At 44.3% G+C, this 27424-nt stretch overlaps 1 protein-coding gene across 4 annotated transcripts in view; it reads right to left on the bottom strand.

Annotated features, from left to right (window-relative positions):
- Positions 1 to 27424, bottom strand: part of ZBTB5 (zinc finger and BTB domain containing 5) — a 240953-nt gene that overhangs the window by 39559 nt on the left and 173970 nt on the right. For 2 of the 4 annotated variants that reach the window (XM_044059433.1, XM_044059435.1), the window contains exon 2: positions 8786 to 8863. The exons of the other annotated variants lie outside the window; for them this stretch is intronic. In XM_044059433.1, the coding sequence (XP_043915368.1) occupies positions 8786 to 8835 (50 nt within the window). In that variant the 5' untranslated portion in view covers positions 8836 to 8863. The remainder of the gene's footprint in view (positions 1 to 8785; positions 8864 to 27424) is intronic. 4 annotated transcript variants of the gene reach the window in all.

Genomic DNA, 27424 nt, shown 5'->3' with positions numbered 1-27424 from the left:
TCCCAACAAACACAATTACATGTGAGAGATGCAACTATATAGCCAAACTGGAGGCTGAACTCTCTCAACTCAGGGCTGGCATGACCAGACAAGAGGAGATGGCAACCACACACACAACAATCCCAGTCCCACATAGACCTACCACAACTGCAAACCAAACACATAAAAACACAAAGACATACTTGGAGGCTCTAATAAAAAACTTACCAAAACAACAGAGGCTCCCAAAGCAGACATCCAAAAATCCACCAGAACTGCAAACCAAACACATAAAAACACAAAGACATACTCGGAGGCTCTAATAAAAAACTTACCAAAACAACAGAGGCTCCCAAAGCAGACATCCAAAAATCCACCACCTCAAAACAAAACACATGCAACACATACTTCAATAAATCAGTGTGTCGACCAATCGCAGCCCTTAAGGCCAAACACCTTGCCTGATACACTAGTAATAGGTGACTCCATAGTCAGACACACTGATGTCCCACTGACCAGGCTGAACAAGGAGAAGGTGACTGTGAGCTGTCTATCGGGGGCTAGGATCCGCCACATAACACACGCACTCAGGTCACTCCAAAGCAAGTACAAATATGACTCCGTCATTGTCCATGCTGGTGTGAATGACCTGAGACGTACCTCCCTGGACTACATGAAAAGAGACATAGAGGAGCTCTCTGATTATGTAGCCCAGGCTGGTATGACCCTGACCCTGAGCAGCATCTTGCCCTCACCAAGAATGATACCACAATACAAAGACAAGATGATCAGCTTCAACAATTGGCTCGAGTACTGGTGTCATTCTAAGGGGATCCAATATCTGTCTGCCTGAGATGATATGTTGGACAAGCCACGCTGCTTCGCAAGGGATGGCTTACACCTGTCACCACTGGGCTTCCGGATATTGGCTAAGGCTCTTGCCACCCCCATAATGCCTTTTTTAGGCAAGGCTCAAAAGACAAACCCACCTCCTTAGAAAACAAAAATGGAAAAAAACTAAGGGTAATGCTGCTCAACGCCAGAAGTCTAAATCTCAAGATGCAGGCACTTGATGCACTCCTCAGCATGGAGAACATCGACGTCTGTGCAGTAACTGAAACCTGGTTCAAGGCTCCTGAGAGCACCACAGCACTACCAGGCTATACCTCGTATCATGCTTTTCGGCCCCAAAACCTGGGCCGAACCACAAAGGGAGGGGGAGTGTCCATATTCATAAAGGACACCCACACCTCCAGGTTAGTAGCAACACATGAAGCAACAGAGACCATACAGGAGCAACTAACCATAGGCAAAACTGCTATACAACTGGTAGCATGCTACAGACCACCCTCCCAATCTCAAGAACCCCACTCAGCCTTCCTGAAGACATTGGAGGATATGAATGCATCACAAAGTACCATCATACTGGGAGACTTCAACTACCCAAACATAGATTGGGTACATTATTCTAGCCCTAATACCCTAGCCCAAAGGTTCCTGGAATTCATAATTTCAAATGCACTGGAACAACTAGTCACCTCTCCCACTAGGGGAGAAAATATACTAGACCTGATCATCACAAACATGGGGACAAAATGCTCCACATCGGAAGTATACCCCTCACTAGTGAGATCTGACCACAAACTAATCACCCTGGATATACATATCCCACGTCCACCCCCAGCACAAAAGACCACAGTGAAAAACTTCTCAAAAGCAGACTTCACTCTTCTTAAGAAGGAGATGGCATCCTTTAAGCCCACTGTGCCAGTGGATACCACATCCCGCAATGCCGAATCCTCCACAAATGCTTTCTATGGACATATCCAGGGATGCATGGATCATGCAATCCCAAACAAATCCAAGTCCCTCTCCACCAAATGTAAGCGTCCTGTCTGGTGGACCTCAGCCATAAACAAATTGTATAACAAAAGAAGGAAGCTACTGCACGTCAGAGCGAAATCCCATGAAGGGAAGACGTCTCTGATCAACATTAGCAGAAAACTATGTTCTCTCATAAAACCATCCAAGGCAAACTTTGAGAGAAAAATAGCTAAGGACACTAAAGATAACCACAAAGCCTTCTTCAGCTATGTTAGAAACCTGGGTGGAAACCCTCAGATATGCTCTGAGTTGGTTCACAACAACAAAAAATACACTGAACCCACAGATATTGCTAGCATTCTGGCTGACAGGTTCAGTGCAAACTTCACGCCTCCTTCACCCCCAAAAGAAGAAATACTTATCCCAGCTGAATGTAATCTCCCTGTCATCTCAGATGTCCAAGTGAGAACCGCCCTAAACAAAGCAAAAAACACAGCATCAATGGGACCTGACGGTATCCCGGGGTGCGTGTTACGAGAACTCCAAGAGGAGCTAAACCCACACATAAAAATGCTATTTAATCTTAGCCTTACTTCGGGTTATGTACCTCTACACTGGCGTACAGCAACAGTGGTCCCACTCCACAAGGGGGGTGCCTCTACAGACCCTGGAAACTACTGCCCCATAAGCTTAACTAGCCTGGTCTGCAAAGCTATGGAAAGAATCACTATGGAACTCATAAACAGAGACATAGGGGACCTACAGACACTTGACCCCACCCAGTTCGGCTTTGTGAAGGGCAGCTCCTGCCTTTTAAACCTGGTTGACTTTTTCGAAACAGTCACTGGAGCCATTGATGAGGGCAAAGCAGTCCATACAGCATACCTGGACTTGGCTAAGGCCTTCGACACAATACCCCACTCAGGCATCATAGATAAGCTAAACAGCTTAAAAGTAAACCCCTATGTCACTAGATGGGTTGCAAACTGGCTACAGGACAGAACCCATAAAGTTAAAATCGCTGGAGCAATGTCAGACTCAAAGCCAGTCACAAGTGGTGTCCCACAGGGATCTGTCCTGGGACCCCTCTTGTTCGGCATTTATTTCTCAGATGTTAAAGCAAACATGGGAGGGCTGTGGCTGACAAAGTTCGCAGATGACTGCAAACTAGGCGCCATAGTCGATACACCAGCTGACACACACATCCTACAAAAAGGCCTCACTGAAACGGAGAACTGGTGCCGTAGTCACGGCCTTAAACTAAATGCCAAAAAATGTATAGTCATCCCTTTTGGAAAAAACAAAGTACCCACAAATTATCACATAGACAGCAACCGACTGAGTACGGAAAAAGTAATCAGAGACCTAGGGACCCAAGTAGACAGCGACCTCTCATTTGACACCCACGTTGCCAAAGTGGTTAGAAAAACATTCTACCTTGCACACCTCATCATGAAGGGATTCACATCCAGATCCAAGGATGTCATTGTACCCTTATATTCCTCCCTCATCAGACCCATGATTGAGTACAATGCCCCATTTGGTATGTACCTCACCCGGCACTTGCAACAGCTGGAGAGACTACAGAAGTACCTCACCAAAAGGATCAAGGGTCTCCAACATATGTCTTATTCCGTCAGACTAAAGAAACTTCAGCTCTATTCAGTGGCATACCGCCTGCTCAGGGGTGATCTCTGCCTGACGTAAAAGGCCATGTCCAATCAGGATTTGATGGACATGCTCCACCTCAAAAAATCCAAATCCATCAGGACCACGACAGCTAAAGACTTAAACCTCGGCACAAGTATGAATAGGACATGCTGGAGGGATAGATTCAAAACCCAAAGGCTTCCCATGCTTTGGAACAGGATCTCAGTTCGTATTAGGCAGAGCCCCTCACTAACCCTCTTCAAGAGAAATCTTGATGAGTGGATGGGAGATCGAAAATTTACCCCAGGGGTCACATCTGGGTCACTGCTAGACAGGGGCACAGTAAACTAATTCTATTATATAAGGGGACCTTCATTGTGTCACTACTAGACAGAGGCACAGTATTCTAGATTTATTCTGTACATTTTTTTACCATTTCATGGGGTGGCAAAAGCCACATCACTATGGCTAGGCTTACAAATGCCCCAGGGCAGATACCTAGTACTATACTATGAAACTATGAAACATGGCTAACAGCCAACTCATATTAAACCCTAAAAAGGCTAAACAGCTTCTTTTCCTCCCTAAATCTCTCTACTACATTAAATCTTCTTTCACCATCTCTTCCCTTAACACTACCACTACAACAGCCAATACCCACACCAAACTCCTTGGAGCAATCATACAGCAACTTAAATCTGATCTCCATGTACATCACTGTATCAAGAAAACCCACCACAAGTTTGGCCTTCTGTACAGAAATAAAAGATTCCTCACACCAAACTCCAGAATTTCACTAGCCCAAGCGTACTTTCTCCCTCACTCTTCAAACTTGAAACTACCTACAACAAAGTAGCAAGGTTTGCAGCTAATCTGCCCTTAAAATCACACCACTGTCACACTCTCAACTGGCTTGAGTTTCCCAATCAATTCTTATTTCCACAATTTCTCATTATCCATTCTATCCTGAATAAGCCCTCCTTCTGCCCTAACCTATCCTCTCGTCTCTCTTAAAAATTACCTCAACAGCAGCTAGTCTTGTCTCTGCAGTCACCCCACCTGAATCCTTCCCTCTCTCCCACATTACTTTCTTTCCTCTCCTTACCTATTCCTCCCTTCCCCTCTTCATCTCTCCTTACCTATTCCTCCCTTCCCCTCTTCATCTCTCCTTACCTATCCCTCCCTTCCCCTCTTCATCTCTCCTTACCTATTCCTCCCTTCCCCTCTTCATCTCTCCTTACCTATTCCTCCATTCCCCTCTTCATCTCTCCTTACCTATTCCTCCCTTCCCCTCTTCATCTCTCTAACAAATTAATCAACAGTCACCTACCTCTAATCATTCTCTTCACTTCCTAACTTCTGGTAACATGATGCCTACATCTCACATGCAACTGCCTCATAATTAACACTCCCGCACATTACTGCTGAAAAACATAAGCATTTGAAAAGCACAGTTCTCAATGGAGGACTATCCTTATGGTATTTTCTTTTTGCTAGCTTACTGCCACTACCTGCCTCCAGATAAATATCTTATACTAAATGTATTTCTTACTGATTTTTTTAACCTGCACCCAAAAGAACAGCTACTCGTTTTCTCTACTGTATATTTTTTGTCCTCACTACAGTCCTGTAATTGTTATTGTATTGTTTCTGTATATTAAGTCTTCTTTGTTAATTTTTGCTTAATTGTACTGTGGAGCTTTTCTCCCTGGGCCTCCGCTGAAAAAGGGCACTAGCCCAGCCGGACTATATCTGTCAACAAATGCCAAATAAATAAATAACATATACAAAGAGACACACACACATATATATATATATATATATATATATATATATATATATATATATACATATACGGGTCTCATTCAGAATCTCGACTTTTCAGAAAGTCGAACCTCATATGGTTGATACCATATGATCAACTTTTTGGAAAGTTGAAGCTTTTGAATGGAGATCGTGGTACAGTGGTGACAGGGGGAATTTACCCTTTTCCTCACTGTAGTGCGATCTCCGAGTTGGTGTATATAATATGCAGGGGTTGTGTGGGTGCAGGAGGGCTTGCCCCCTGCAAAAACGTCGATTTTTGTTGGTTTCTTAAATTCGACTTATTGAAAAGTCAATCATATGTTTCTGACCATATGAAATCTGACATTGAAAAGTCGAGCTTCTGAATGGGATACGTGTGTGTGTATACGTACATACATATATATACACACACACATATATATATATATATATATATATATATGTGTGTGTGTGTGTGAATACATATATATTTATACACAGACATACATGCACACCTCTCTCTCTCTTGCTACTAAAAATTGTTTCTGAACCTGCCTTGCACTCCACCTCTTAACTAACATTTTCTGCCTTGCCTAGTTCCTTCCCTCACCTCACATTCTTTGGATTTCTAAGCACTAATCGCACAATCTAATATCTGACAAACCTCACTAATATACCTCTTCAAATGATCAAAGCTCCACCTCTATTAGATAAGTATATTTTATACTGTAATAGCTACCTCTACCTTCATATGAATGCAGTCTAATTAGCAAATGTATATGTAACTGTTGATGTACTCGACACTCAGACCCATTATAGAGTACAATGCCCCTTTTGGAATGTACCTCATCTGCAGCAGCTGGAAAGGCCACAGAAGTACCTCACAAAGAGGATTACTGGCCTCAAACAGATGACCTACACTGACAGTCTCAAAAAACTCCAGCTTTACTCCGTAGCATATCGCCTACTCCAAGGTGATCTCTGCCTAACATATAAAGCTATGTCAAACCCAAAGCTGTTGGACACGCTACACCTAAATAAATCCCAATCCCTTCGAGCTACACGCTCTAGGGACCTAAATCTGGTTACCACAATATACAGGACATGCTGGAGGGATAGATTCCTGTTCCAGAGACCTCCCATACTCTGGAACAAGCTACCCATCTATGTCAAGCAAAGTTCCTTATTAGCACTCTTCAAGAAAAATCTTGACAAGTGGATGGGAAATAGGAAATACACCCGGGGATCACTTCTGTGGCTCTGCTCGACAGTGGCACAGGAAAATAACTTTCTCGGGTGGCGTAAGCCAGGGAACCTTGTTGGCTAGGCTTACTTAGGCCCTTGAGCTGATAGCCTAGTACCTACCTATGTATATTATTTACTGTCTGATCATGTATATTACTGAATGTATCACTAAAAATATTTGTAATATGTTGGAGATTTTCTTTCCAGGCCTTTTCTGAAAAGGGTTTCTTTACTAAACCCAGTTGGACAAACGTAGTAAACAAAGCAAAATAAGATTTTCTTTCCAGGCCTTTGCTGAAAAGGGTTTCTTTACTAAACCCAGTTGGACAAACGTAGTAAACAAAGCAAAATAAAATAAAATCGGTTGAAATATTCAATATTTAAAATGAAACTGAAAATTCAATTCCAAGAAAATGCACTACAATGCATAAAGTTTGTGCTAATTTCTCAAAACAGAGAAAATGTAATCCATGTATGAAAACAGTCCTTCAGCTTTAAGTACATGGGAAGGGAGGCCCACAATGAGAAGCTTGGGTGAGACAGTAAATAAAAATGTCAGTTTACTTCAGATTTTATAAAACATTAGACTTCTATGCTTCAATTTAAACCCTGGTATATTATGCACAGTCTTCATACAGACTCCCAAAGGCACAATATATTAATAGATTAATTTTAAAATAACTCAATACACAAGGTTCTCTAGGTGTAGTGGTAATCACATATGCCCAACTCACGGAAGGTCCAGGGTTCGATCCCCAGTAGAACCATTATGGGGTGTGTGGGTCTGGCATTATGGTTAAGGTCATCACCTTATAAACATAAGGTGCAAGGTTCATTCTGACCTCAGGATACTGGCTAGGCATAAAATGGCCCTTCAAGGCAGCTAGTCTCATATTCACCTATGAACAAGGCAGTTGCTATTACTTCACATTTTTGAATCTGGCACTATTTCTCAGTGTAAAGAACCAAATGCTTGACATTGGTAAAAAGGTCAATGCCACAGCACAACTACAAAATTAACTGACAATGCTGAAAGTATACTTCGTGGAGGACATTTACCCTAACAAAAAACCTCTGAGACCGACTTGCAGGAGTACAGGAAATGGACTTGCCTTCTAATCGTTGTCTCTTACCAGCTTACTGTTTCAAGCAGTATCACCATTTCTACTGTAAGGGTAATGTTAGTCTCACATTAGTCTGCCATATTGGCTGATGGCACATGACAATCTACGCAAAACAAACTTGCATTGCATTATCTTTATTTTTTTCCAGGGGCAAAATATAATAAATAGTGTGAGGTACTCACCGTAACATGGGTCTTCAAGGACAAAACCAGTTGTTTAGTAAATCTTTCGAAGATGGTCTGCTCAGGGATTACGCCTAACAAAATCTGGCAAATCACCACTAGTAACCCTTCCCATAGTGTCAGCCAATGAAGGTGTCATGCTGAACATATACTACTGCTGGTCTTGCAGTAGTATATGTTCAGCTGGCAAGTGCATTCTTAAGTTCTTCATGGAAGAAATCCGTTCACTGAAGATGATGTTACAGTGGCAAATGTTTAGTAGTTTATCTTCTGGTATGCAAAGGAACTGCCTAATGTGGTAGATGCAAAAAAATAAGTGTATTCTAAAGCATACACCTGGATAGAGGTATATAAAATTGTAATCAGAAAAAAATGCCTTCCAATTTATTCTTTTTCAGACTTGCAGGAAAAGGAAAACTCAATCAAATATATACTCCACTGGAGGAAGATGGGATGTTTTTTCACATGACTAGTCTTTATTACGCAGCTGACTTCTTGGAAGACCTACTGCAATGATGGATATCTCACACATCTTCTTTACAGATCATCTCAATATAAATTTGTACATAAGGGCAGCATCTTTTTCTGCATCTAGGACAGAGGCCAGATGTTATCAAGCCACTGTATGAAATTATAGAAGTAAATGTCACCCTGACGGGGTTCTATATAAGCAGACTTTAGTCTTGGCTGTCCCACTAGCATTAAATCTGTTTTCTGCTTCCTGGTTAAGAAGCAGCAGCTATATTTTAGAATCATAACTTACTCAGAGTGTAAATAAGATAACACAGCTATGACAATTCACATTAAAACAAGGCCACGCTAAAATAAAATCTCCCATAAAACATACAAAAGAAGTGGTTATGTAGTTAGGGTTTTCAATAATAACAAAGGCACCAGCAGTACAACAGTATATGGTATATATGTCCAAGGTATGAATTGAAAGAGGGCCATTTACAGTAAGAAGGTAGGTTTCTTAGCTCAGACGACTTCACATACCTTCTCGTTCCAAGCGACTGCCCAGAAGATGGACATGACGTAACAGCCATGAGGTGTCACTGTAATGACTGATGATAACTAGAAGATGAGAAGTAAATAGGTTAGAGCAGGACCCAGGAGAGCAGGACCTTGCATACAAGTTGTTAGGAAGTGGTGACGCCACAATATGGATTCCTATTACGGCACAAAACTGGATATACATTATGTGTATATGCCAACAAAATATCTTTAAACACCATTTTTAAATTACAACCCGGTTATTAATCAGGATTATTAAATGCCCATAGCAACAGAAAAGACTGTTCTAAATAATCAGAAAACATTTATAAATTAATATAAACAATTACTCCTTGCAAATAGGAGAGTAATATATTAACACTAACAAATATGTAACAGAGGTATCGGATGACCACTTAACAGTTCCAATGGTGATGGTTCAAGTAACCCACAAACTGAGAAAAATGAATAAATGCAAACTCCACTAACAAGAAGTGTAACAACTCTGTACCTAAACATGATTAGGAAGTCCAGGAGAATGAACGGACCCTAAGAAATGACAGAACATTACTTAAAAAGGCTACAGAACAAGTGTTAGAGAAACACAGACAAACTAATCAAGACACAAGTAGTTAGTTTGAAAGTATAAAGCAAATTTAAAGTTAACATAAGGCTGATATACCAAAATACATATACATCATGCAGTTAGTGGAAAAACAGCAGGACAAAAAGGCTGTCAAATTCAGAATTCTGTCAATGTTCTGACTTGACTAAAAGGATGGAAAGAAAAAATCTAGAAGTGAAAATTTAAAGTGCATTTAACTTTGCTGTGGTGATGCATCTTATGTAAAGAGATACAGTAATGGATCTTCTTTCAATTCAGAAATGTTTTACACTTCTAGAAAACTAAAAAAATGCAAGGGGGCTGGGGGGTAGCACTCTTTTATTTTAGCGAAAGAACCAATGGTGTATCCAAAGAAATATATTTAATACATCAATTCAATATAAATCTAGTTGCTATGGCAAAAAAAAAGTTTCAGAATCTAAGCAGCAGCTTGGAGTTTATATTCAAGGCAATATGCAAGAGATGCAGACTTAAGTCATGCATCCAGAGATCCTGCATTTGCAAAAGATCTCAATAAAACATACACAGAATCCAGGATACACTGTGCAATGCCCACTTCCAGTTTAGTAGCTGATGTCACCATAGTTGTAACTTTGCTGCTTCCAAGGGAGGCAATGCCCACACTATCTGGGAACATACATTTGAATAATGGACTGAAACTGCTGGAAGAGGGTTGAGAGACGAGGCTTATATTATAGCTAGGGCCAGAAGATGCATTCACTCTTTTGCCAAATCCAGGAAGTGCACTACAGTAAATTCTGGGGTTAAACACGGTTTTAAACTTTGTGATAGCACAACAGATGGTGAAACAAGGTTACAAAGAAATTTATGGTTGTCTACCAAGTCCTAAATCCTTCATCTGCCTCTTTTGAAACTGCACACAGACATCTTGAGAAGCAGAAATGGGTGCAGGGTCTCAGGAACATTTGAACAGTGGACATACACTGAGGAATAAGCAACACGCTTTCCTTTGCTCTTCTAAAACTGGCTGAAAAAGTGCAGAGGAAGCATTTTCACTTCAAAGCCTCCTTAATAGTATGCCAAGTTCAGGCATCTTCTATTCTGGACCAATGTTTACATAAAATTCAATGGAAGACTCTGCACAAACAAAACATAAAGCAAATACTGACTAACTTTTAAACCTGTGGGACTGACTTCAGCCTTGGAGTAGGATGCAACCTCACCACAGAAGGTGCTAAAGCCAATCAAGTCCCTGACATCTTTCCCTGTATAAGGCTTTAGATGGCCCAGGCGCTATACTTTCTCAGACAAAGAGATGACTTATCTTTGGGGGCCTATAAAACCAGCTACTCTCAGCAGCTTGCTTCTGGAAAATCAAATCTATGTGATATGTGCTGGTCCTGGTGGCACCTATTCTGTCAGTTTTCTTATCTTAAACAGTCATGAGATGGTTATCTATAAAGTTTACTTTTAAAACATTTAACAGTTAAGCCCATGAAGTCATTTTTAAAATTGAAGAAAGCCTCAGCTCATCTAACGATTCAACTACACCTTCAGCTTGGATTACTTTTCTTTGGCAGTTGCACCAACTGCAGTCTCTGTTGTCCAACTTTTGTAGTGCTATTAAAACTCATATAATGATTTCAGGATACAGTATAATTTGATAAAATATCCTGTAAGTGAAAATCTATAGACTTCTCAGACCTACTTTGTGGTATTATTAAATGCAGCTGTGCAGTTCATTTCAGTGACACCTAATCCTGTGGTGGATTGCAATTGTAAAAAAATGGAACCAGACTGAGAAAGATGGTGGACATAGGGGCCTGCCCCTATGTCAACGAAGGCTTTAAATCAGCAGGGTTTTTCCTGTTCAGATGTGATACAACATGGTACTCTGCCTTACTGAACAATAACATATCCATATTAAATCTTACACAAACTAATCACCTTAGAAATCCACATCCCCCCTCCCCCCGCAAAGGTAACCACCATGAAAAACTTCTCCAAAGCTAACTTTTGGGCTCCTAAAAACAGAGGTGGCTAACTTCACTGCACCCATGCAAATGGAGATCAGTTGCATGACTGCAGAATCATACACCAATGCACTGTATGAACACATACACAAGTGCATGGATCTCGCCACACCCAATAGAACCAACACGCTCTCCTCCAAAAAAAGGAAGCCAATCTGATGGTCCCCTGACATAAACAAACTCTACAACAGGAGGAGGAAACTGATACGGAATAAAGTGAAGTCCCAAGACTGGAAAAACTCCCTTATCAGCCTCAACAAAAAGTTGAGATCCCTCATCAAATCCTCTAAAGCTAGCTATGAAAACAGAATTGCAGCAGATAGTAAAGACAACCACAAGGCCTTCTATAGTTATGTAAAGAATCTCCACAGCAATACCCAGATTTGCTCTGAGATACTGCGCAATGGTACCTCCTATACCGAGCCAACAGATATTGCCACTATACTGGCTGACAGATTCAGTGCCAACTTTACCCCTCTCACCCCCCCCCCCCAAGGGACCAGTCACAATACCAGTAGATTGCCAGGCACCCAGTATTACTGCTGCACAGATTAAAACAGCACTGTCCAAGCCCAGGAAAAAGAAGTTATGTACCTACCATAATGTTCCATGTTAGTTGTCTTCATCTCTTCTTCTTTCTTGCTTGTTGGGATTGGAGCCGATCCTCGGCTCCGACTCGGCCATCTTCTATAGCTTGAGAGCTGTTTACTAGCTCGAGGCTACCCCTTATCTCATGATGCCTAGCGCTAGCTACCCAGATCTCGTTTGAAATGGCTAACCCCAGCCATAGCTATAGAATGAAACCCCTCCAATCAGAAGGTTAAACCTACCTGTCATAATTTCTAAGTCAGTAGAGGAAACAAAATAGAGAACACTCAGCCAGTGAAACCTGGACTCCTCTCGGTCCAATAGGACAGGGTGATGGAGGGGGGGGGGACACAAGAAAGAAGGTGAGATGAAGACAACTAACATGGAACATTATGGTAGTTACATAACTTCTTTATGTTAAGTTGTCTATCTTGCCTTCATTTCTTGCTTGTTGGGACAGCGTCCCTAGCACCTATGATCCTGGGCGGCTCATTGGAACAGACTCTTCAGAACAGTGGAACCAAAGTTAGCTCTACTCCTGGAGACCATGTCTAACTTGTAATGAGAAATAAAGGTATGAGGATTTGCCCATGTGGCAGTGACACAGATAGAGTCCATGGGCAACCTAGACTGGAAGGCTACAGAGGTGGCCAAAGCCCTAGTAGAATGACCTTTCGGTTTGATAGACAACTCTGTTTCTTAGTTGACAGATGAAGGTAATAATGTGAGACAACCACCTGGACAGGGTCACTTTGGAAACTGGAAGACCCTGTTTGCCCCTAGCATAGGAAAGGAAAAGTTGGTCCACCTTTCTTATATCCTTCGTTCTATGCAGGTAAAAACGCAATTGTCTATGAACATCCAAAAGGTGTAATTTGTATTCTGCCTTGTTGGTGTGGTTGGGGAAAAACACGGGAAGTCTATAGATTGGTTTAGATTATTTTCTGAGCAGACTTTCGGAAGGAAGGAGGGATTAGTTCTCAGAGCAACCCTGTCCTTATGAAAAACTAAGTACGGAGGACGAACACTTAGTGCCTGAAGTTCCGAGACACGTCTGGCTGAGGTAATAGCTACCAGAAAGTTTTCCAAGATAGAAACTTAATGGAGCAGGATGCTGCCAGTTCAAAAGGGGGCATAATCAAGGAGGTTAGTACCAAATTAAGGTCCCAAGGAGGAGGGGGATCTCTCACTGGGGGCCTAAGGAGAGTAGTCCCTCTGAGAAAGGCTTTACACAGCTTATGAGACATAATGTTTAGATTAGAAAACCCAACACGAAAGTTAGAGATGGCCACTAGTTGAACCCTGATTGTGGCAGAAGCGGACCCAGAATGAAAAAGCTCTGTTACGAACTCCAAGATTTCGTGAACTGGGGCTGAAAAGGGATCTATGTTCCTAGCCTCTGCCCAACAAGAGCAATGTTTCCATTTGCTAGCATAAGTCTTCCTAGTAGCGGATTTGGGAGAGGAGACAATCTCACGCACGGCCGGGGAAATGCTGGGAAGCCTGGCTAGGGTTGGAATTGGATCAACCAAGCTGTGAGCCGGAGTGTTGGGAGGGATTGATGCAGCTCTCTTGACTGATGAATCAGCAGGTCTGGAATAGGATCCCGAGTCCAGGGCTGCTCGAGGAGTTAACGGTGCAGGAACGGAAACCATATCTGTCGAGGCCAGTAGGGGGCAATGAGGATCATTTTGCAACCCAATGGAATAGCTTAATGTATGAGTTTGGGTATAAGAGGGAACGGCGGGAAGGCATAAAGAAGTCCCTGAGGCCAATCGTGGACTACAGCGTCTCTGGGAGGGTGACCGGGAAGCGGTACAAGGGAGAAGTAGTTGCTGCATTTGCTGTTGTAGGGGGTGGCAAACAGATCTCAGCAAGGCTGTCCCCATTTGCGGAAGATCAGATCCGCAACTATCTGATTCAGAGACCACTCGTGAGGCATGAGAATAGCTCTGCTAAGCCTGTCCGCTATGACGTTGGACTTCCCAGGGAAGTGCGTCGCAATCGAAATCGTTGGGAGGAAATCGCCCACTGCCAGAGTCTGAGTGCTTCTCGACATAGGGGGTAGGACACGATTCCGCCCTGCTTGCTGATGTACCACACCACTGACATGCTGTCCGTTTGAATTGCAATGGCCAAGGAAGGGAAAGAGTCCTGAAGAGCTTGCAATGCTAGGAGCACGGCTCTCATCTCCAAGACATTTATGTGCAGATGGTACTCGTGAGGCTGCCAAGTGCCTTGGACTGTCCTGCCCTGATAATGCCCCCCCCCACCCTATCAGTGAGGCATCCGTGGTCACTGTGGCAACCGGAGGGGGCTGGATGAATGGTCTGCCCTGAGACACTAGTGGGGAGACCATCCACCAGGAAAGGTGCCTTTTGCATGTTTCTGTAATCATGATCATGTGAGACATGGGGAGCTGTTGAAAGGACCACCGTGTGAAAAGAAGCCACTGAAGAATTCTCATGTGAAAACGGGCCAGAGGTATCAGAAGAATTGACGCTGCCATATAACCTAGAGTTTGAAAGACCAACCTGACTTGTACCCTTTTGCATTGCATGATGATATGAACTTGCTGCCGAATTGTGGCCACCCTGCCTGGCGGTAGCCTTGCGGACATACTTCTTGTATCTAAATCTGCTCCTATATAGGTAATACATTGACAGGGCAATAAGGCAGATTTTTCGAAATTTATAGTAATGCCTAGCTGGGCACAAATTGTAATTGTACAGTCCCTGGCTTGAAGGAGTTGATGCCTGGTAGTAGCAGTAAGGAGCCAGTCATCTAGATATGGAAAAGTACAGTTTTGTACCTACCATAAATGTAGATGTTCGAGGATTCCCTTGCTGCAGTCCTGACAATTGGGTATAGTCCGCGTCCCAGTCGCTGATAGAGTATAAGGCTGGCGCCGGTCATGGCGCCTTAGACGTCAGGTACTAATCGCATGACCGACGTCATTTCCTCAGTCTTTTCTTGCCCCAGATGTCAGAAGACCCAAAAAGACAAGTCCCAAAAACAACCTGCACCAAAAAACATGTACAATATATACATAAATATATACAAAAAATATAAGCATGTAAACTCACCTACACAACAACCCTGATACACAGAGGGAAGGAGGGAGAACATCTACATTTATGGTAGGTACAAAACTGTACTATGTTCTGCTGCAGTCCTGGTAGAATCCCAAAGCAGAGGTAAGGGAGGCTGGCAAATTATAAAGTAGCAGGAGCTGACAACATGCCTTGTAAAACAGCTGTGGCAAAACCAGCTCTAGTCTTAGAGTATATAGGCAGGTGATAATGCCTAGAGAAAGTATGCACTGAACTCCAAGTAGCTGCCTCCAGAATATCCTTAGTTGCCACCCCTTAGAAATGCTGTTGAAGTGGCAGTAGCCCTAGTGGAATGAGGCCTAATCCCAGCTGGAACCTCTTTGCCATGATGGGAATAACAAAATGCAATGCAAAAGCCAATCCACCTAGAAATAGTTTGTTTTGACACAGGCTTGCCCTGTGAACTTAAAGCAAAAGAAACAAGTAACTGCTGAGACTGCCTAAAATCTTTAGTCCTGCTCAAATAAATTGCCTGTGTACATCTAAAGTGTGCAAAATCTTCTCCCCTTTATTTTGAGGATCTGCAAAAAACGTAGGCAAATGAATAGTTTGGTTTAAAGCCACACTAGAAACCAATAAAGGAAGGATAATGATACCCTGTCCTTATGGAAAATCAAGAAGGGCTCTACTGCCATAAGGGCCTGTAACTCAGACACCCTTCTTGCAGAAGTAATAGCCAACAGAAAAGCAGTCTTCCATGACAAATATTTCAATTCAGCAGTAGCTGCAGGCTCAAAAGGTTGTAGAGTAAGTTTTTCCAACACAAAATTGAGATCCCAAGCAGGAGTAGGGGGTCTTATATTCTTTGCCCTCTAAGAAACTGCTTGAACAAAGGATGCGAAAACAAAGGTGGGTCACAATCATAGTGAGCTGAAATTGCTGCAGCATGAATCTTTATGGAAGAGAAAGACAAACCTTTGTCCAATAATTCAGAAAGATATTGAAGAGCCACACTCAAATTAGGCTCTGAAATCTCCAAATTCTTTGCTGTACTCCAAAATAAAAATCTCTTCCATTTTTCTCCTAGTACTAGGCCTTCTAGCTTCCATAATCACATTTAAAACTTGTTGAGGAAGCTGAGACCTACCATGCTTCAACACAGAATATGCCAAGCCGTGAGATGAAGAGATTGAAGCTTGACATTGAGCAGATGACCGTCCTTCTGAGATAACAGATGAGGAATCAGAGGTAAAGGCCATGGAGGCTTCTTTACAAGACTCCTTAGAAGTGGGTACCAGTGTTGCTGAGGCCAATCTGGAGCTATCAAAATCATCCTTGGCCTGTCCTGTCTGACCTTTAGTAATACCTTTGGAAGAAGAGGCAGAGGTGGAAAGGCATAGACATGAAGGTTTTCCAACTGAAAGACAGAGCATCCACTTTCCAAGCTGTGTGATGAAACCCCTTTGTGCAATACTTTGGCAGCTGGTGGTTTAGTGGAGAAGCGAACAGATCTATGTCTGGAGTTCCCCATGACACTGTCAATGTCTGAAATACATGAAGATCCAGTTTCCACTCGTGGGGATCCATGATTTGTCTGCTTAATACATCTGCTAGGGAGTTCTGTGCTCCTGGCAGAAACCTTGCCTGAAGAGTCAGTTGCAGGCTGATCTCCCATAAAATCATTGCTTGCCTGCATAGAGGATAAGAATGTGTTCCCCTTGCTTGTTGATGTACCACATGACAGTTGTGTTGTCTGTCAGAATCAACACCTGCCCTGGAAGAAGTAACTCCTTGAACGCCATCAATGCAAACTGGACTGCCAACATCTCCTTCATGTTGATATGTAGATGCTGTAGTCTGGCAGGCCACTTGTCTTGTATCCACTTTCCATTTAGATGAGCTCCCAAGCAGTGTCCGAGGCATCTGTCGTTAAAATCTGACTCGCCTCTGGCCGGGTCACAGAGAGTCCCTTGTTTAGGTGACATTCCTGAGCCCACCACAAGAATTCCTTTTGAAGGCAAGGTATTATTTGAATGACAGTGTCCAAATCTTGGCAGTGCTGTGTCCATACATTTTGAGATACCATTGCAGCTTCCTCATATGCAGTTTGGCATTGGGAAGCACCAGAATACAAGATGCCATGAACCCTAATGCTTGAAGGACTGTCCTTGCAGTCAGCACGGACTGATGAGATAGTTGATGGAAGTAAAGTGACAGACTCTTTTGTTTGTCCGGGGTTAGAAAGGCCATCTGGGCTGCTGTATTCAGTCTCACACCCAGAAAGCACATGTCTTGAGAGGGTACTAGACTGGACTTTATTTCGTTCACAGAATACCCTAGGCATCTTAGCACTGCTATGACATATTCCAGATGCTGTAGAAGGTGTTCCTTTTCTTGAGCCAGAATCAGGCAGTCGTCCAAGTAAGGATAAATTTGAATGCCTTGAAGCCTGAAGTAAGCTATCACTGGAGCCAGAACCTTTGTGAATACTCTGGGCAGTAGATAAGCCAAAGGGCAATGCAGAGAACTGATAATGAAAATCTCCAGTTAAATACTTTCTGCAACTTAGCCTTATGGGCACATGAAGGTAAGCTTCCTTGAGATCCAAAGTTACCATCCAGTGATCCTTGCCCAGCAGAGGTAACAGTTGCTGTAACGTCAACATCTTGAACTTGGGAATGTCCAGATAAGTGTTGAGGATAGATAAATCCAAAATTGGTCTCCACGTGTTCCCCTTCTTTGGTACTAGGAACAGGCGAGAATAAAATCCGCAGCCCCTTTCTGACACAGGGACTGGCTGAATAGCCCCTATCTGGAGTAACTGAGAAACTTGCTTGTGAGCCTCTTTTCTTTGTGGAGGAGGAACATCTGGCATGCCTTTGAAAGGAGGCATTGTGTGGAAATAAAATCTGTACCCGTGATGAATGATATCCAGCACCCATCTGTCTTGAGTGATTAAATCCCAATTTTCTTTGAAAAGAGACAATCTTCCTCCCAAAGGAGCTGCCAGGAGAGTCCACTGGCAGCTGAAAAGGCAGGTCATTGGTTCTGCTGGACTGACCCCTGCCCTCACCAGAAGTCTGAGCAGGTGAACTGTCTGATCTAGGCCTAAAGAACCTTGAGCCCTGCCCCTACCACGTCTAGACCTACCCCTAGACTGGGAACCATAAGCAGGATATGTCCACCCCTAGCAGGCCAATTTCTACTAAACTCGGAGGCTGCACCTGCAAAAATCTTTAACAGTCTGCATAGACTTAGCTTTGTCCTCCATTTTCTTTAAAACTGCTTCCACAGGCGGTCCAAACAACACATCAGACTGTAAAGGAGCATCCAAAATCCTGGTCTTAACATGCTCAGCTAAATTCTGATCCTTCAACCATGCATGTCTGCGAAGAACAGAACTAGTAGCAGCCACCCTCGAGGAGGCCTGAACAGCATCAAAACCACACTGCAAAGAATGCTTACCCACTTGTTCAGACACATGAACCAAATCCAGCAATTCTTTACATTCAATACCTAAAGCATCCACCTTAGATTTCAATTGTGAAAGGAGATAATTCTGATATTTCAGCATATGAAATTGACAATTCAACCCTCATGGCTAGAGTGGAAGAAGTATATACTTTCTTACCCCACCTATCCAAAGCCCTTGCCTCTTTATCAGAGGGTACAGGATTTTTAACCACAGAAGCTTTAACACCTTTAGGCCCCTGAGAAACAGTTTCTGGGTCCGCCCTGGGACTCTTAAACAAATACTTATGAGCTATAATACCTATCAGGCTTAACAGGAGCAGGAGGCAAGGAATCAGGGTTCAGAGAAGCCTCTGCAAAAACATCCTCCACTACATTCAACACAGGAGGAATAGCTAAGGGCCTATGCTGGGGCAAAGACAAGAATTCCCTAAGCCTTTTTCTGGAGTCAGAGTAATCTTGGCCTTCCCATTTAAAGTGCTCCCTCATGGAGTGAAGAGTCTCTGAAAATGAAAAATCCTCAGGAGGAGAAGCTGAAGGAGTGGAATCATCCACATCAGAATCAGAATAAGTAGGAAACTCTTGCAAGTCTTCCACAGAAGACTCTGAAGCCTGTGAACACTGTTCAAAACTATCAAACTCCTGTTCCACCCTAGGCCTCTTATCAGGTGGGGCATAGAACCTCTAAGCAGAGTAAGCAAATCTTCTGCCATTTTAAGCATATGTGACATAGGCACAGAGCGCGTAATGAAAGGAGAAGGCCCTACAGAAGCTTAACTTGGCCTTCCTCTAAAAGAAGCTTTGGCAACAGAAGGAGAGGCCCTAACTACCTTGGGAAGAGAGGGAAGAACAGTTACCTGAGAAGCCCCTCAGCCTGGCCTACCTCCTGAGAGGGCACATCCTGTAACAGTAAAGTATCTGCCTGAGACTCCATAGAGACTCCTGGCAAAACCTCTGGCTCCCTGAGCCTTCTAAAGGACCGGCGTCCGGGACTGCCGGTTCCTCACCCCTAGACTTCACTGTTTTGTCCTTGCGCTTCTTAGATGAAGCAGCCGGAGCATCCGGCGGCATAGTATAATTGCAACGCTTTCCAAACACTAACCTAGCACAATCAAGCCTCCTCTTAATAGTGAAATCTAGCACAAGAGCGGCAACCAACAACGTCGTGCTCAGGCCCTAAACAAGGTATACACAATGTATGATAATCCCTATGGTATCTGCTTCCCACAAGAAATACAGTTATTCACTTTTTCTGACATCCGGTTAAATACTGAGGCAAGAAAAACCAAAATGTTACTTAGCCAACTCTGTATTCGGTCTGAAACTCCGCTCGTGAGGAAAATCTCAGAACGCCAACCTGCACTCGCAAAATTGCTTCTGCATCGGACCATGCGGCAAAAGACTGAGGAAATGGCGTCGGTCATGCGCATTAGTACCCTGGCGTACTGGCGTCAGTCTAAAGCGCCATGACCGGCGCCAGCCTCTCTGGTATTCGGGCCGACTGGGACGCGGACTATACCCAATTGTCAGGACTGCAGCAAGGGAAGACGAAGAACATCACCTGGAATCCTCAACACCTCAGGTGAGCCGTGACTACTGCCATGCATTTGGTGAACACCCTGGGGGCTGTGGTGAGACCAAAGGGCAGAGCTCTGAACTGGTAATGACTGGCTCCCAGCCGGAAGCGAAGGAACCTCCTGGAGCGCCTGTCCATTTTGATGTGATAGTACGCATCCTGAAGATCTATTGAACACATCCAATTGTCCTGACCCAAAAAGGGTAGAATGGACTGTAGCGTGACCATCCGAAACCTTGTTCTTTGAACAGACTTGTTTAGTCTGCTGAGATCCAATATTGGTCTCCAGTCCCCTGTCTTTTTTGGTACCAAAAAGAACCTTGAGTAAGTTCCGGATCCGTGTTGGTCTGCCGGGACCTCCTGGATGACTCTTTTTTTTCTAGCAGTCTTGAAACTTCTATGACTGCTTGGGCTGTCAGATTGGGTGGAACCTCTGGAAGGGATTTGCTTGACGGTAAGGGGGGTTGAAAGAAGGGAATTATATAGCCTCCGGATATGATTGAGTGCACCCATTTGTCTCACGTTAGGTTTTGCCAGGCTTTTGGGTACAGTGAAAGTCTTCCCCCGACTGCCTCCAGAGGCGGGCAGCCGGGCAACCCTTCAGGGTCTCTGGGAGGGTGACCGGGAAGGGAGAACGGGTCGGGCAAGGGTCCGATGCCACTCGCCCCCTCGGAGCCGACGAGGGAGTCTCGGCGCCCAGATCCCTCGACGGATGCTGGAAGGGCTTGTCAAAGAAGGATTCTCTGCTGCCCTGGTTCTGCGGACCCCCTCTGCCCAGAGGGCGGCACCTGTTGTTGTTGTTTCCTCCTCTGCCCCTGGAGGAAAAATCACTACGTGTGTCAGGCGAGGTTCCCTGGGATTTCCGAAACCACATTTTACCACTCTTCTGACCCTTGGGATATGGTCTGGAAGGAGTGGAAAAACGGACACCCACAGCAGAGAAAGTCTTGCCTTCCTGTTCACACCTAGTCAGTGTGTCTTTCACCTGTGGTCCAAAAAGAAAGGAACCATCAAAGGGAGTGATGGTGAACGACGCTCTAAAGGGTTCCACAAAATTACACAGCCGCATCCATGCGTCTCCTGAGGGCCACACCTGCACCTGCGGCTCTACTCGCACCATCGGCTGCATAGGAAATGAGCCTCATGGAGGAGTTGACTACAGAATTAAGGGTTGCCAGCTGAGAAGCCACTTCAGCTTGAGCCCCTTCAGCTGATGGATCCTGAAGGGAATCTCCGAGCTCTTTCAGGAGATCCCTCTGAAGCCTGGTAAAATGGCATAAGTAATTCAGTGACCTCATGGAAAAGGTCGCTGAAGCAAACATTCACTTCCCGTATCTATCCATGGTCCTAGACTCCTTGTTAGGAGGATGGACAGAGGAAGAAGTTTCCGCTAGCTCCTTTTTAGTGGCTGCTGCTACCACCATGGCATCTACGGGAACACCCTCAGTAAGGAACTGTTTATCAGGGGGTGCAATGATAAACTTGCTGGGTCTCCTCGGGGTTGGTTCCACTGTATCCGGGGCTGACCAAGCCCTTCGAGCCACCACTGACATTAGTGGATCGAAAGGTGGAAAACCGAGGAGGTGGAAGGTTGGGAACCGAACGCATTCAGGAATACAGATTTGTCCTCGGTAGGGGCTAGGTCATTCCAGTTCCCCCTCTGCTTAAGCATTTCTAAGATGTCCGAAAAGGAAACATCTTCAGAGGGGGATCACGGGGACCCTTCCGATTCATCCAAATGCGTATCCGAACCGACAGACTTGGGGGAGTCAATTAGGGAGTCAAGGTGCTTCCTCTTGCACTTCCTCTTCCAAGGGGGCTCCTCTGAATGATCAGGGGAGGCCTCGGAAGAAGAGGAAACACCCAACGGGGTGCTCTGGAGCGCCGGTTCCCCACGCCTGGGGTCTGGAGGAGGGGCAGAGGTTGACGCAGGCACTACAGGGAACAGAGCCAGTGGGGTCGAAAGTGGAGCTGACTCAGAGGCCAGTACACTCCTAATGACATCGAAGGCGTGCCTACCACGATGCAGAGAAGGCTCCGGTTCCGAGGAAACTGGAATCCTTTCTCCACACTGAGGGAGACTGCTCCGAGGCAGATGTAGGAGCCGAGCTCACCTGCGTCGATGCTCCGAGAGGGAGAACGGGTCGGGCAAGGGTCCGATGCCATTCACCCCCTCGGAGCCGATGAGGGAGTCTCGGCGCCCAGATCTCTCGACGGATGGCACCATCGAGGGGATCGGAGCCGACGACGGAACCGAAGGAGAAATCGTTATCGGTGCCGACGGTTCCACGATTCAAACCCCAACAAACTCCGGCTCCGAGCTCAATGGAGTCAGAGGAGAAACATCGATAGAAGCGGACGGAGCCGACACCTGTTGAGGAGGGCTGGACAACATTTTGGCCAGTGCCTGCAACTTCAACAACCTACTGACCACTCTCTCCATGTGGTGATCCGAGAGCCTAGAGGACCAAGAAGAGTGGGAGGATCTGTGACTGCAGTCACTCTGCAACAGGGGAGACCGAGGAGCCGAATGTATAGACTCTAGAGAAGGGGACCTCGGCCTCTTCTGGGTCTGCAATGGCTCCGAAGGTACTCGTGGAGCCGACGGGAAGGCAGTCTCCTCGGTTCCAGCCGGAACCGAAGTAGTAGGTAAGGCTTGGGCCAATGATGGCTCCGAGCTGGGAGCCGACAATTTGGTCGGTTTAGGAGATTTCACAGGCTGAGCCTTGGCCGGTGAATCCTGGGGCTTAAGAAGACCCCTCAAAATAAGCTTATTTTTGCGCTCCTGCAGGACTCTTGGGCTAAATGCATGGCATACAGAACAAGAGTCCTGCAGGTGCACTGCGCCTAAGCAATAGACGCAAGAAGTGTGCCCATCTGTCAGAGACACTTTCTGACAGCATGAGTCACACTTCTTGAATCCAGACACCTTGGATTCTTTAGACATATCCACAACTAGAAAGATACTACACTGAATTGTTTTGGCCAAAAGGCCGAACAGCAAAAACTAATACCAGACACTAACCACAAGAAACAAAAAACACACAGTATACTGCAACAGTGAAACACGAAGAACATCTACAAATACACTAAACTACAACAAACTAGTTAGTGACTATTATTTTAAACAATAAACTACCAGAAAAAACCCTAATCTGACAGAAAAAGTAGTTCAATAAAACTTATACGAGCCTGAGCCAGTAACAACGAACCTCGCAGCTGAAGCGGCAAATGAGATCTGGGTAGCTAGCGCTAGGCATCATGGGATAAGGGGTAGCCTTGAGCCAGTAAACAGCTCTCGAGCTATAGAAGATGGCCGAGTCGGAGCTGAGGATCGGCTCCAATCCCAACAAGCAAGAAACGAAGGCGAGATAGATAACTTAACATTACAGCTTCTATGGGACCTGACAATATCCCTGGCTGTGTTCTACATGAACTACAGAGTGAACTGGCACCTCACCTGTGTGCTCAGTTCAATCACAGCCCCACCTCAGGCTTTGTCCCTACCGAATGGCGCACTGCTACAGTCATTCCACTCCACAAAGGAGGTGCGACTACAGACCCTGGGAACTATCACCCCATTAGCCTGACGAGTCTGATATGCAAAGCTATGGAACGCATCATCATGGACCTGATAAACAAGGATATAGAGAATCTCCAAACGCTGGATCCCACACAGTTTGGTTTTGTGAAGGGCAGATCATGCCTGCTCAACTTGGTAAACTTCTTTGAGTAAGTGACCAGAGCTGTGGATGAAGGCAAGGTGTTCATACAGCCTACCTTGATCTGGCCAAGGCCTTTGATCCTATTCCCCACTCAGGAATCATAGAAAAACATACCAAGCTAGGCATCAACCTCTATATCACTAGGTGGGTTGCAAACTGACTCACAAGTAGAACCCACAGAGTGAAAGTAGCTGACTCCAAGTCAAACTGTCGACCAGCCACGAATGGAGTCCCACAGCGTTCGGTCCTGGGTCCTCTCCTGTTTAGTATCTACTTCTCTGAAGTCCAGGCCAACACGAAGGGACTCTGGCTGACAAAGTTTGCAGACAACTGCAAGCTGGGAGCTATTATCAACTGACCCCCCAAGTGATGTTATCATCCTACAGAAAGGCCTCACTGAGACCAATGACTGGTGTCAGAACCATGGCCTTAAGCTCAATGCCAAAAAATGTGTCGTCGTCCCCTTTGGAAAAAAACACGGTTTCCCATGAATTACCAAATCAATGGTAGTCCACTGAACATAGAAGGCGTTATAAGAGATATGGGAACACAGGTTGACAGCATCCTCTCTTTTGACCACCACATTGCCACTGTGGTCAGAAAGTCCTTTTATGTGGCACATCTCATTATTAAGGGTTTTGCATCCAGGAAGAAAGAGGTCAGTCTCCCTCTACTCTTCCCTCATTAGGCCAATCATAGAGTACAATGCCCCATTTGGCATGTACCTCACTAAACACCTGCAACAACTGGAGAGGCCGCAAAAGTATCTCACAAAGAGGATCCTAGGCCATAAAACATTTGTCCTATATGGACAGACTAAAAAAAACTCCAAAACTGTTCTCTGTCTCATATCGCCTATTTAGAGGCGATCTCTGCTTGACTTACAAAGCCATGTCTGACCCACATCTGTTAGAAATGCTACATCTGAAGAAATCCCAATCCCTCCGCACCACATGCTCCAGAGACCTCAACCTCATTACCACAATCAACAGAACATGCTGGTGGACAGGTTCATAACCCAGAGACTACCCATGCTACGGAATACACTTCCCATACATGTCAAGCAGAGCACCTCACTGGCCCTCTAAGACAAATCTTGATGAGTGGATGGGAAATAGAAAATTCACCCCAGGGATTACTCCAGTGGCTTTACACAACAGAGGCACTGGGAACTAAGAACAGGTGGCACAATGCCAGGGTAATCCTATGGGCTAGGCTTGTAAAGGCTCCAGGGCCATTAGCCTAGTACAGATCTATGAACCCATGAACAACAGATTCTGGACACGTTTTTTTTTTTTACCACCACAACAAAAACATTCTTCTAAAAGATTTTAAAGGAAACTTCATGACTGCTAATACTGGTTGTAAAACAAAGACAGAAAGGGGAAAGAAGTATGCTGAGTCACCGCAGACCAAATTAAAATTAAAGAAGACAATAAGCAAAAATGGGGGGAAAGTAAAGAAAACTGTAATCACGCCTGTGGATGGCTTCTAACAAACAGAAACACTACAGTAGCATGACAATGTGGGTTTGGTATAGCGGTTAAGGTCTTCACCTTATAGACACAAGCTACATGGTTTGATTCGGACTATGGGTTATTGGCTAGGCTTAAAATGGCTCTTCAGGGCAATTAGTCTAGTATTTGTTTATGTCAACACTAGCAGACAGGATATGTCTAGTAATGATGAGTGCTGACTGGTGCTGGGATTGTGGGAAAGAAAGGACTGCTGTTGAAAATCTGCCAGATTTTTAATATTTCACCCAGTTAGTCTACATGCAAGGATTTACTGCACAAATGACTCATAAAAATCTAATTAAAGAACAGATCTAAACTGCTTTAACAGAGCAGGATATAAAGAAAGAACAATGAAGGCAGAAGACGGGTGGTCTGTACTGCTGCAGTAGACTCAGTTGCTCTCTCTATCTACTGGTATGGTGACTATTTTCAAACATAACTATACCCTTTGGAAGATGATTCTTTCAGTACTTCACCTTTGACAAGGATCTGGATGACGGACAGTTATGACAGAATTCCTTCTCAATCCAGCTCTGCTTCTGAACTGCATCTCCAGCTTATAAAATAAAAATACATAAAAATGTCCATTTGTTAACCAGGTAGGCCATTAGACACAGACCCATTTCAGGGGCAACCCGGAAGCAATGCATGGTTAAGTAACTTGCTTGAGGTCACACAGTAAGCAAATGAGGGCTGACAGAATCAAACCCCATGCCACAAAAACTACAACTCTGCTTGTAACCTTTTGTAATGTCCATAAATCACTCCAAGAAGCAGCCTAAATTACGTCCTAAACACTCAACTTCTGAGCAACCCAAGTAGGACATACCCTGGTGCAGTGACTTTTGATTACTTTTAACATTTACTACATCAAAGCATAAGACAATGTAGTATGTAAGCCAATTAGACAAGGTTCACAGGTAAGTACTAGGCTAGCTATCCTTGCAGGCCATTTTAAGCATAGCCAGTTTCCCTTGTTTTGTTGAATTAACCTATCCCATTTGGTGTTAGAGTGACCTTACTCATCCCATGGTCGATAAATAGAAGTTATGTCCTTACCATAACGTTCCATGTGGAGTGTTCATCTCGCCTTTGTTCTTACACATGGGTTCGGAGCCGATCCTCGGCTCCGTGTCGGCCGCTTGCAAGCTCTGCATCGAGAAGAAGCTCGAGACAATCTAATACCCACAATCCCCCTCTGCCTTTACCTCAGATCTAGTTTGCAAGCAAACCAGTCTCTAGAGAGAGCACACTCATGCTTACATCACATATGCACAGAACTAAGAGTCTATATATATATATAGACACATACACACATATATATATATGTCAACTATATACACAACACCTGCAAAGCAGAAGCAGAATGCCCCAGGCCAGGCACCAAAAATGAATGTTCTTCCTAAGGGCGGGAGGGTGGGAATGTAAGAACAAAGGCAAGATGAACACTCCACATGGAACGTTATGGTAAGGACATAACTTCTATATGTGATAGTGTTCAATCTCGCCGTTTGTTCTTACACATGGGTAGCGTCCCTAGCTCCTTGTTCCTGAGGAACTCACGGAAGGACGTTCTTGAGCACAGTGGAACCAAAGGTTGCCCTGTCCCTAGAAACCTTGTCTACCTTATAATGAGAAATGAATGTATGTGGCTTAGACCAAGTAGCAGCCGCACAAATAGCGTCTAGTGGTAGGCGGGCTGCATGAGCCAGGGATGTAGACACTGACCTTGTGGAATGTCCTTTGGGTTTGTGTAAAAGAGTTTGATTTGAAGAATCATAGACATAGATTATACAATCCGTTAACCACTTAGAAAGAGTTCTTTTGGTAACCGCTAATCCTTTCCTGTTATCAGCAAAGGCCACAAAAAGTTGATCAGTTTTCCTGTGATCTTTTGTTCTATCCAAGTAAAATCTTAGCTGTCTGTGAACATCTAATTTGTGCAACATATACTCCATTTTGTTGGAGTGATTCTTGAAGAAGGTAGGTAATTCAATGGACTGATTAATATTGTTAATAGAACAAACTTTAGGGAGGAAGGATGAATTAGTTCGAAGAGAAACTCTGTCAGAGTGAAAGATCAAATAAGGGTG

The sequence above is a fragment of the Protopterus annectens genome, chromosome 17.part0, assembly GCF_019279795.1.
Source record: "Protopterus annectens isolate FY-2018-M chromosome 17.part0, PAN1.0, whole genome shotgun sequence".
NCBI lineage: Eukaryota > Metazoa > Chordata > Ceratodontiformes > Protopteridae > Protopterus > Protopterus annectens.
This window is presented reverse-complemented; position numbering and strand designations above follow the sequence as displayed.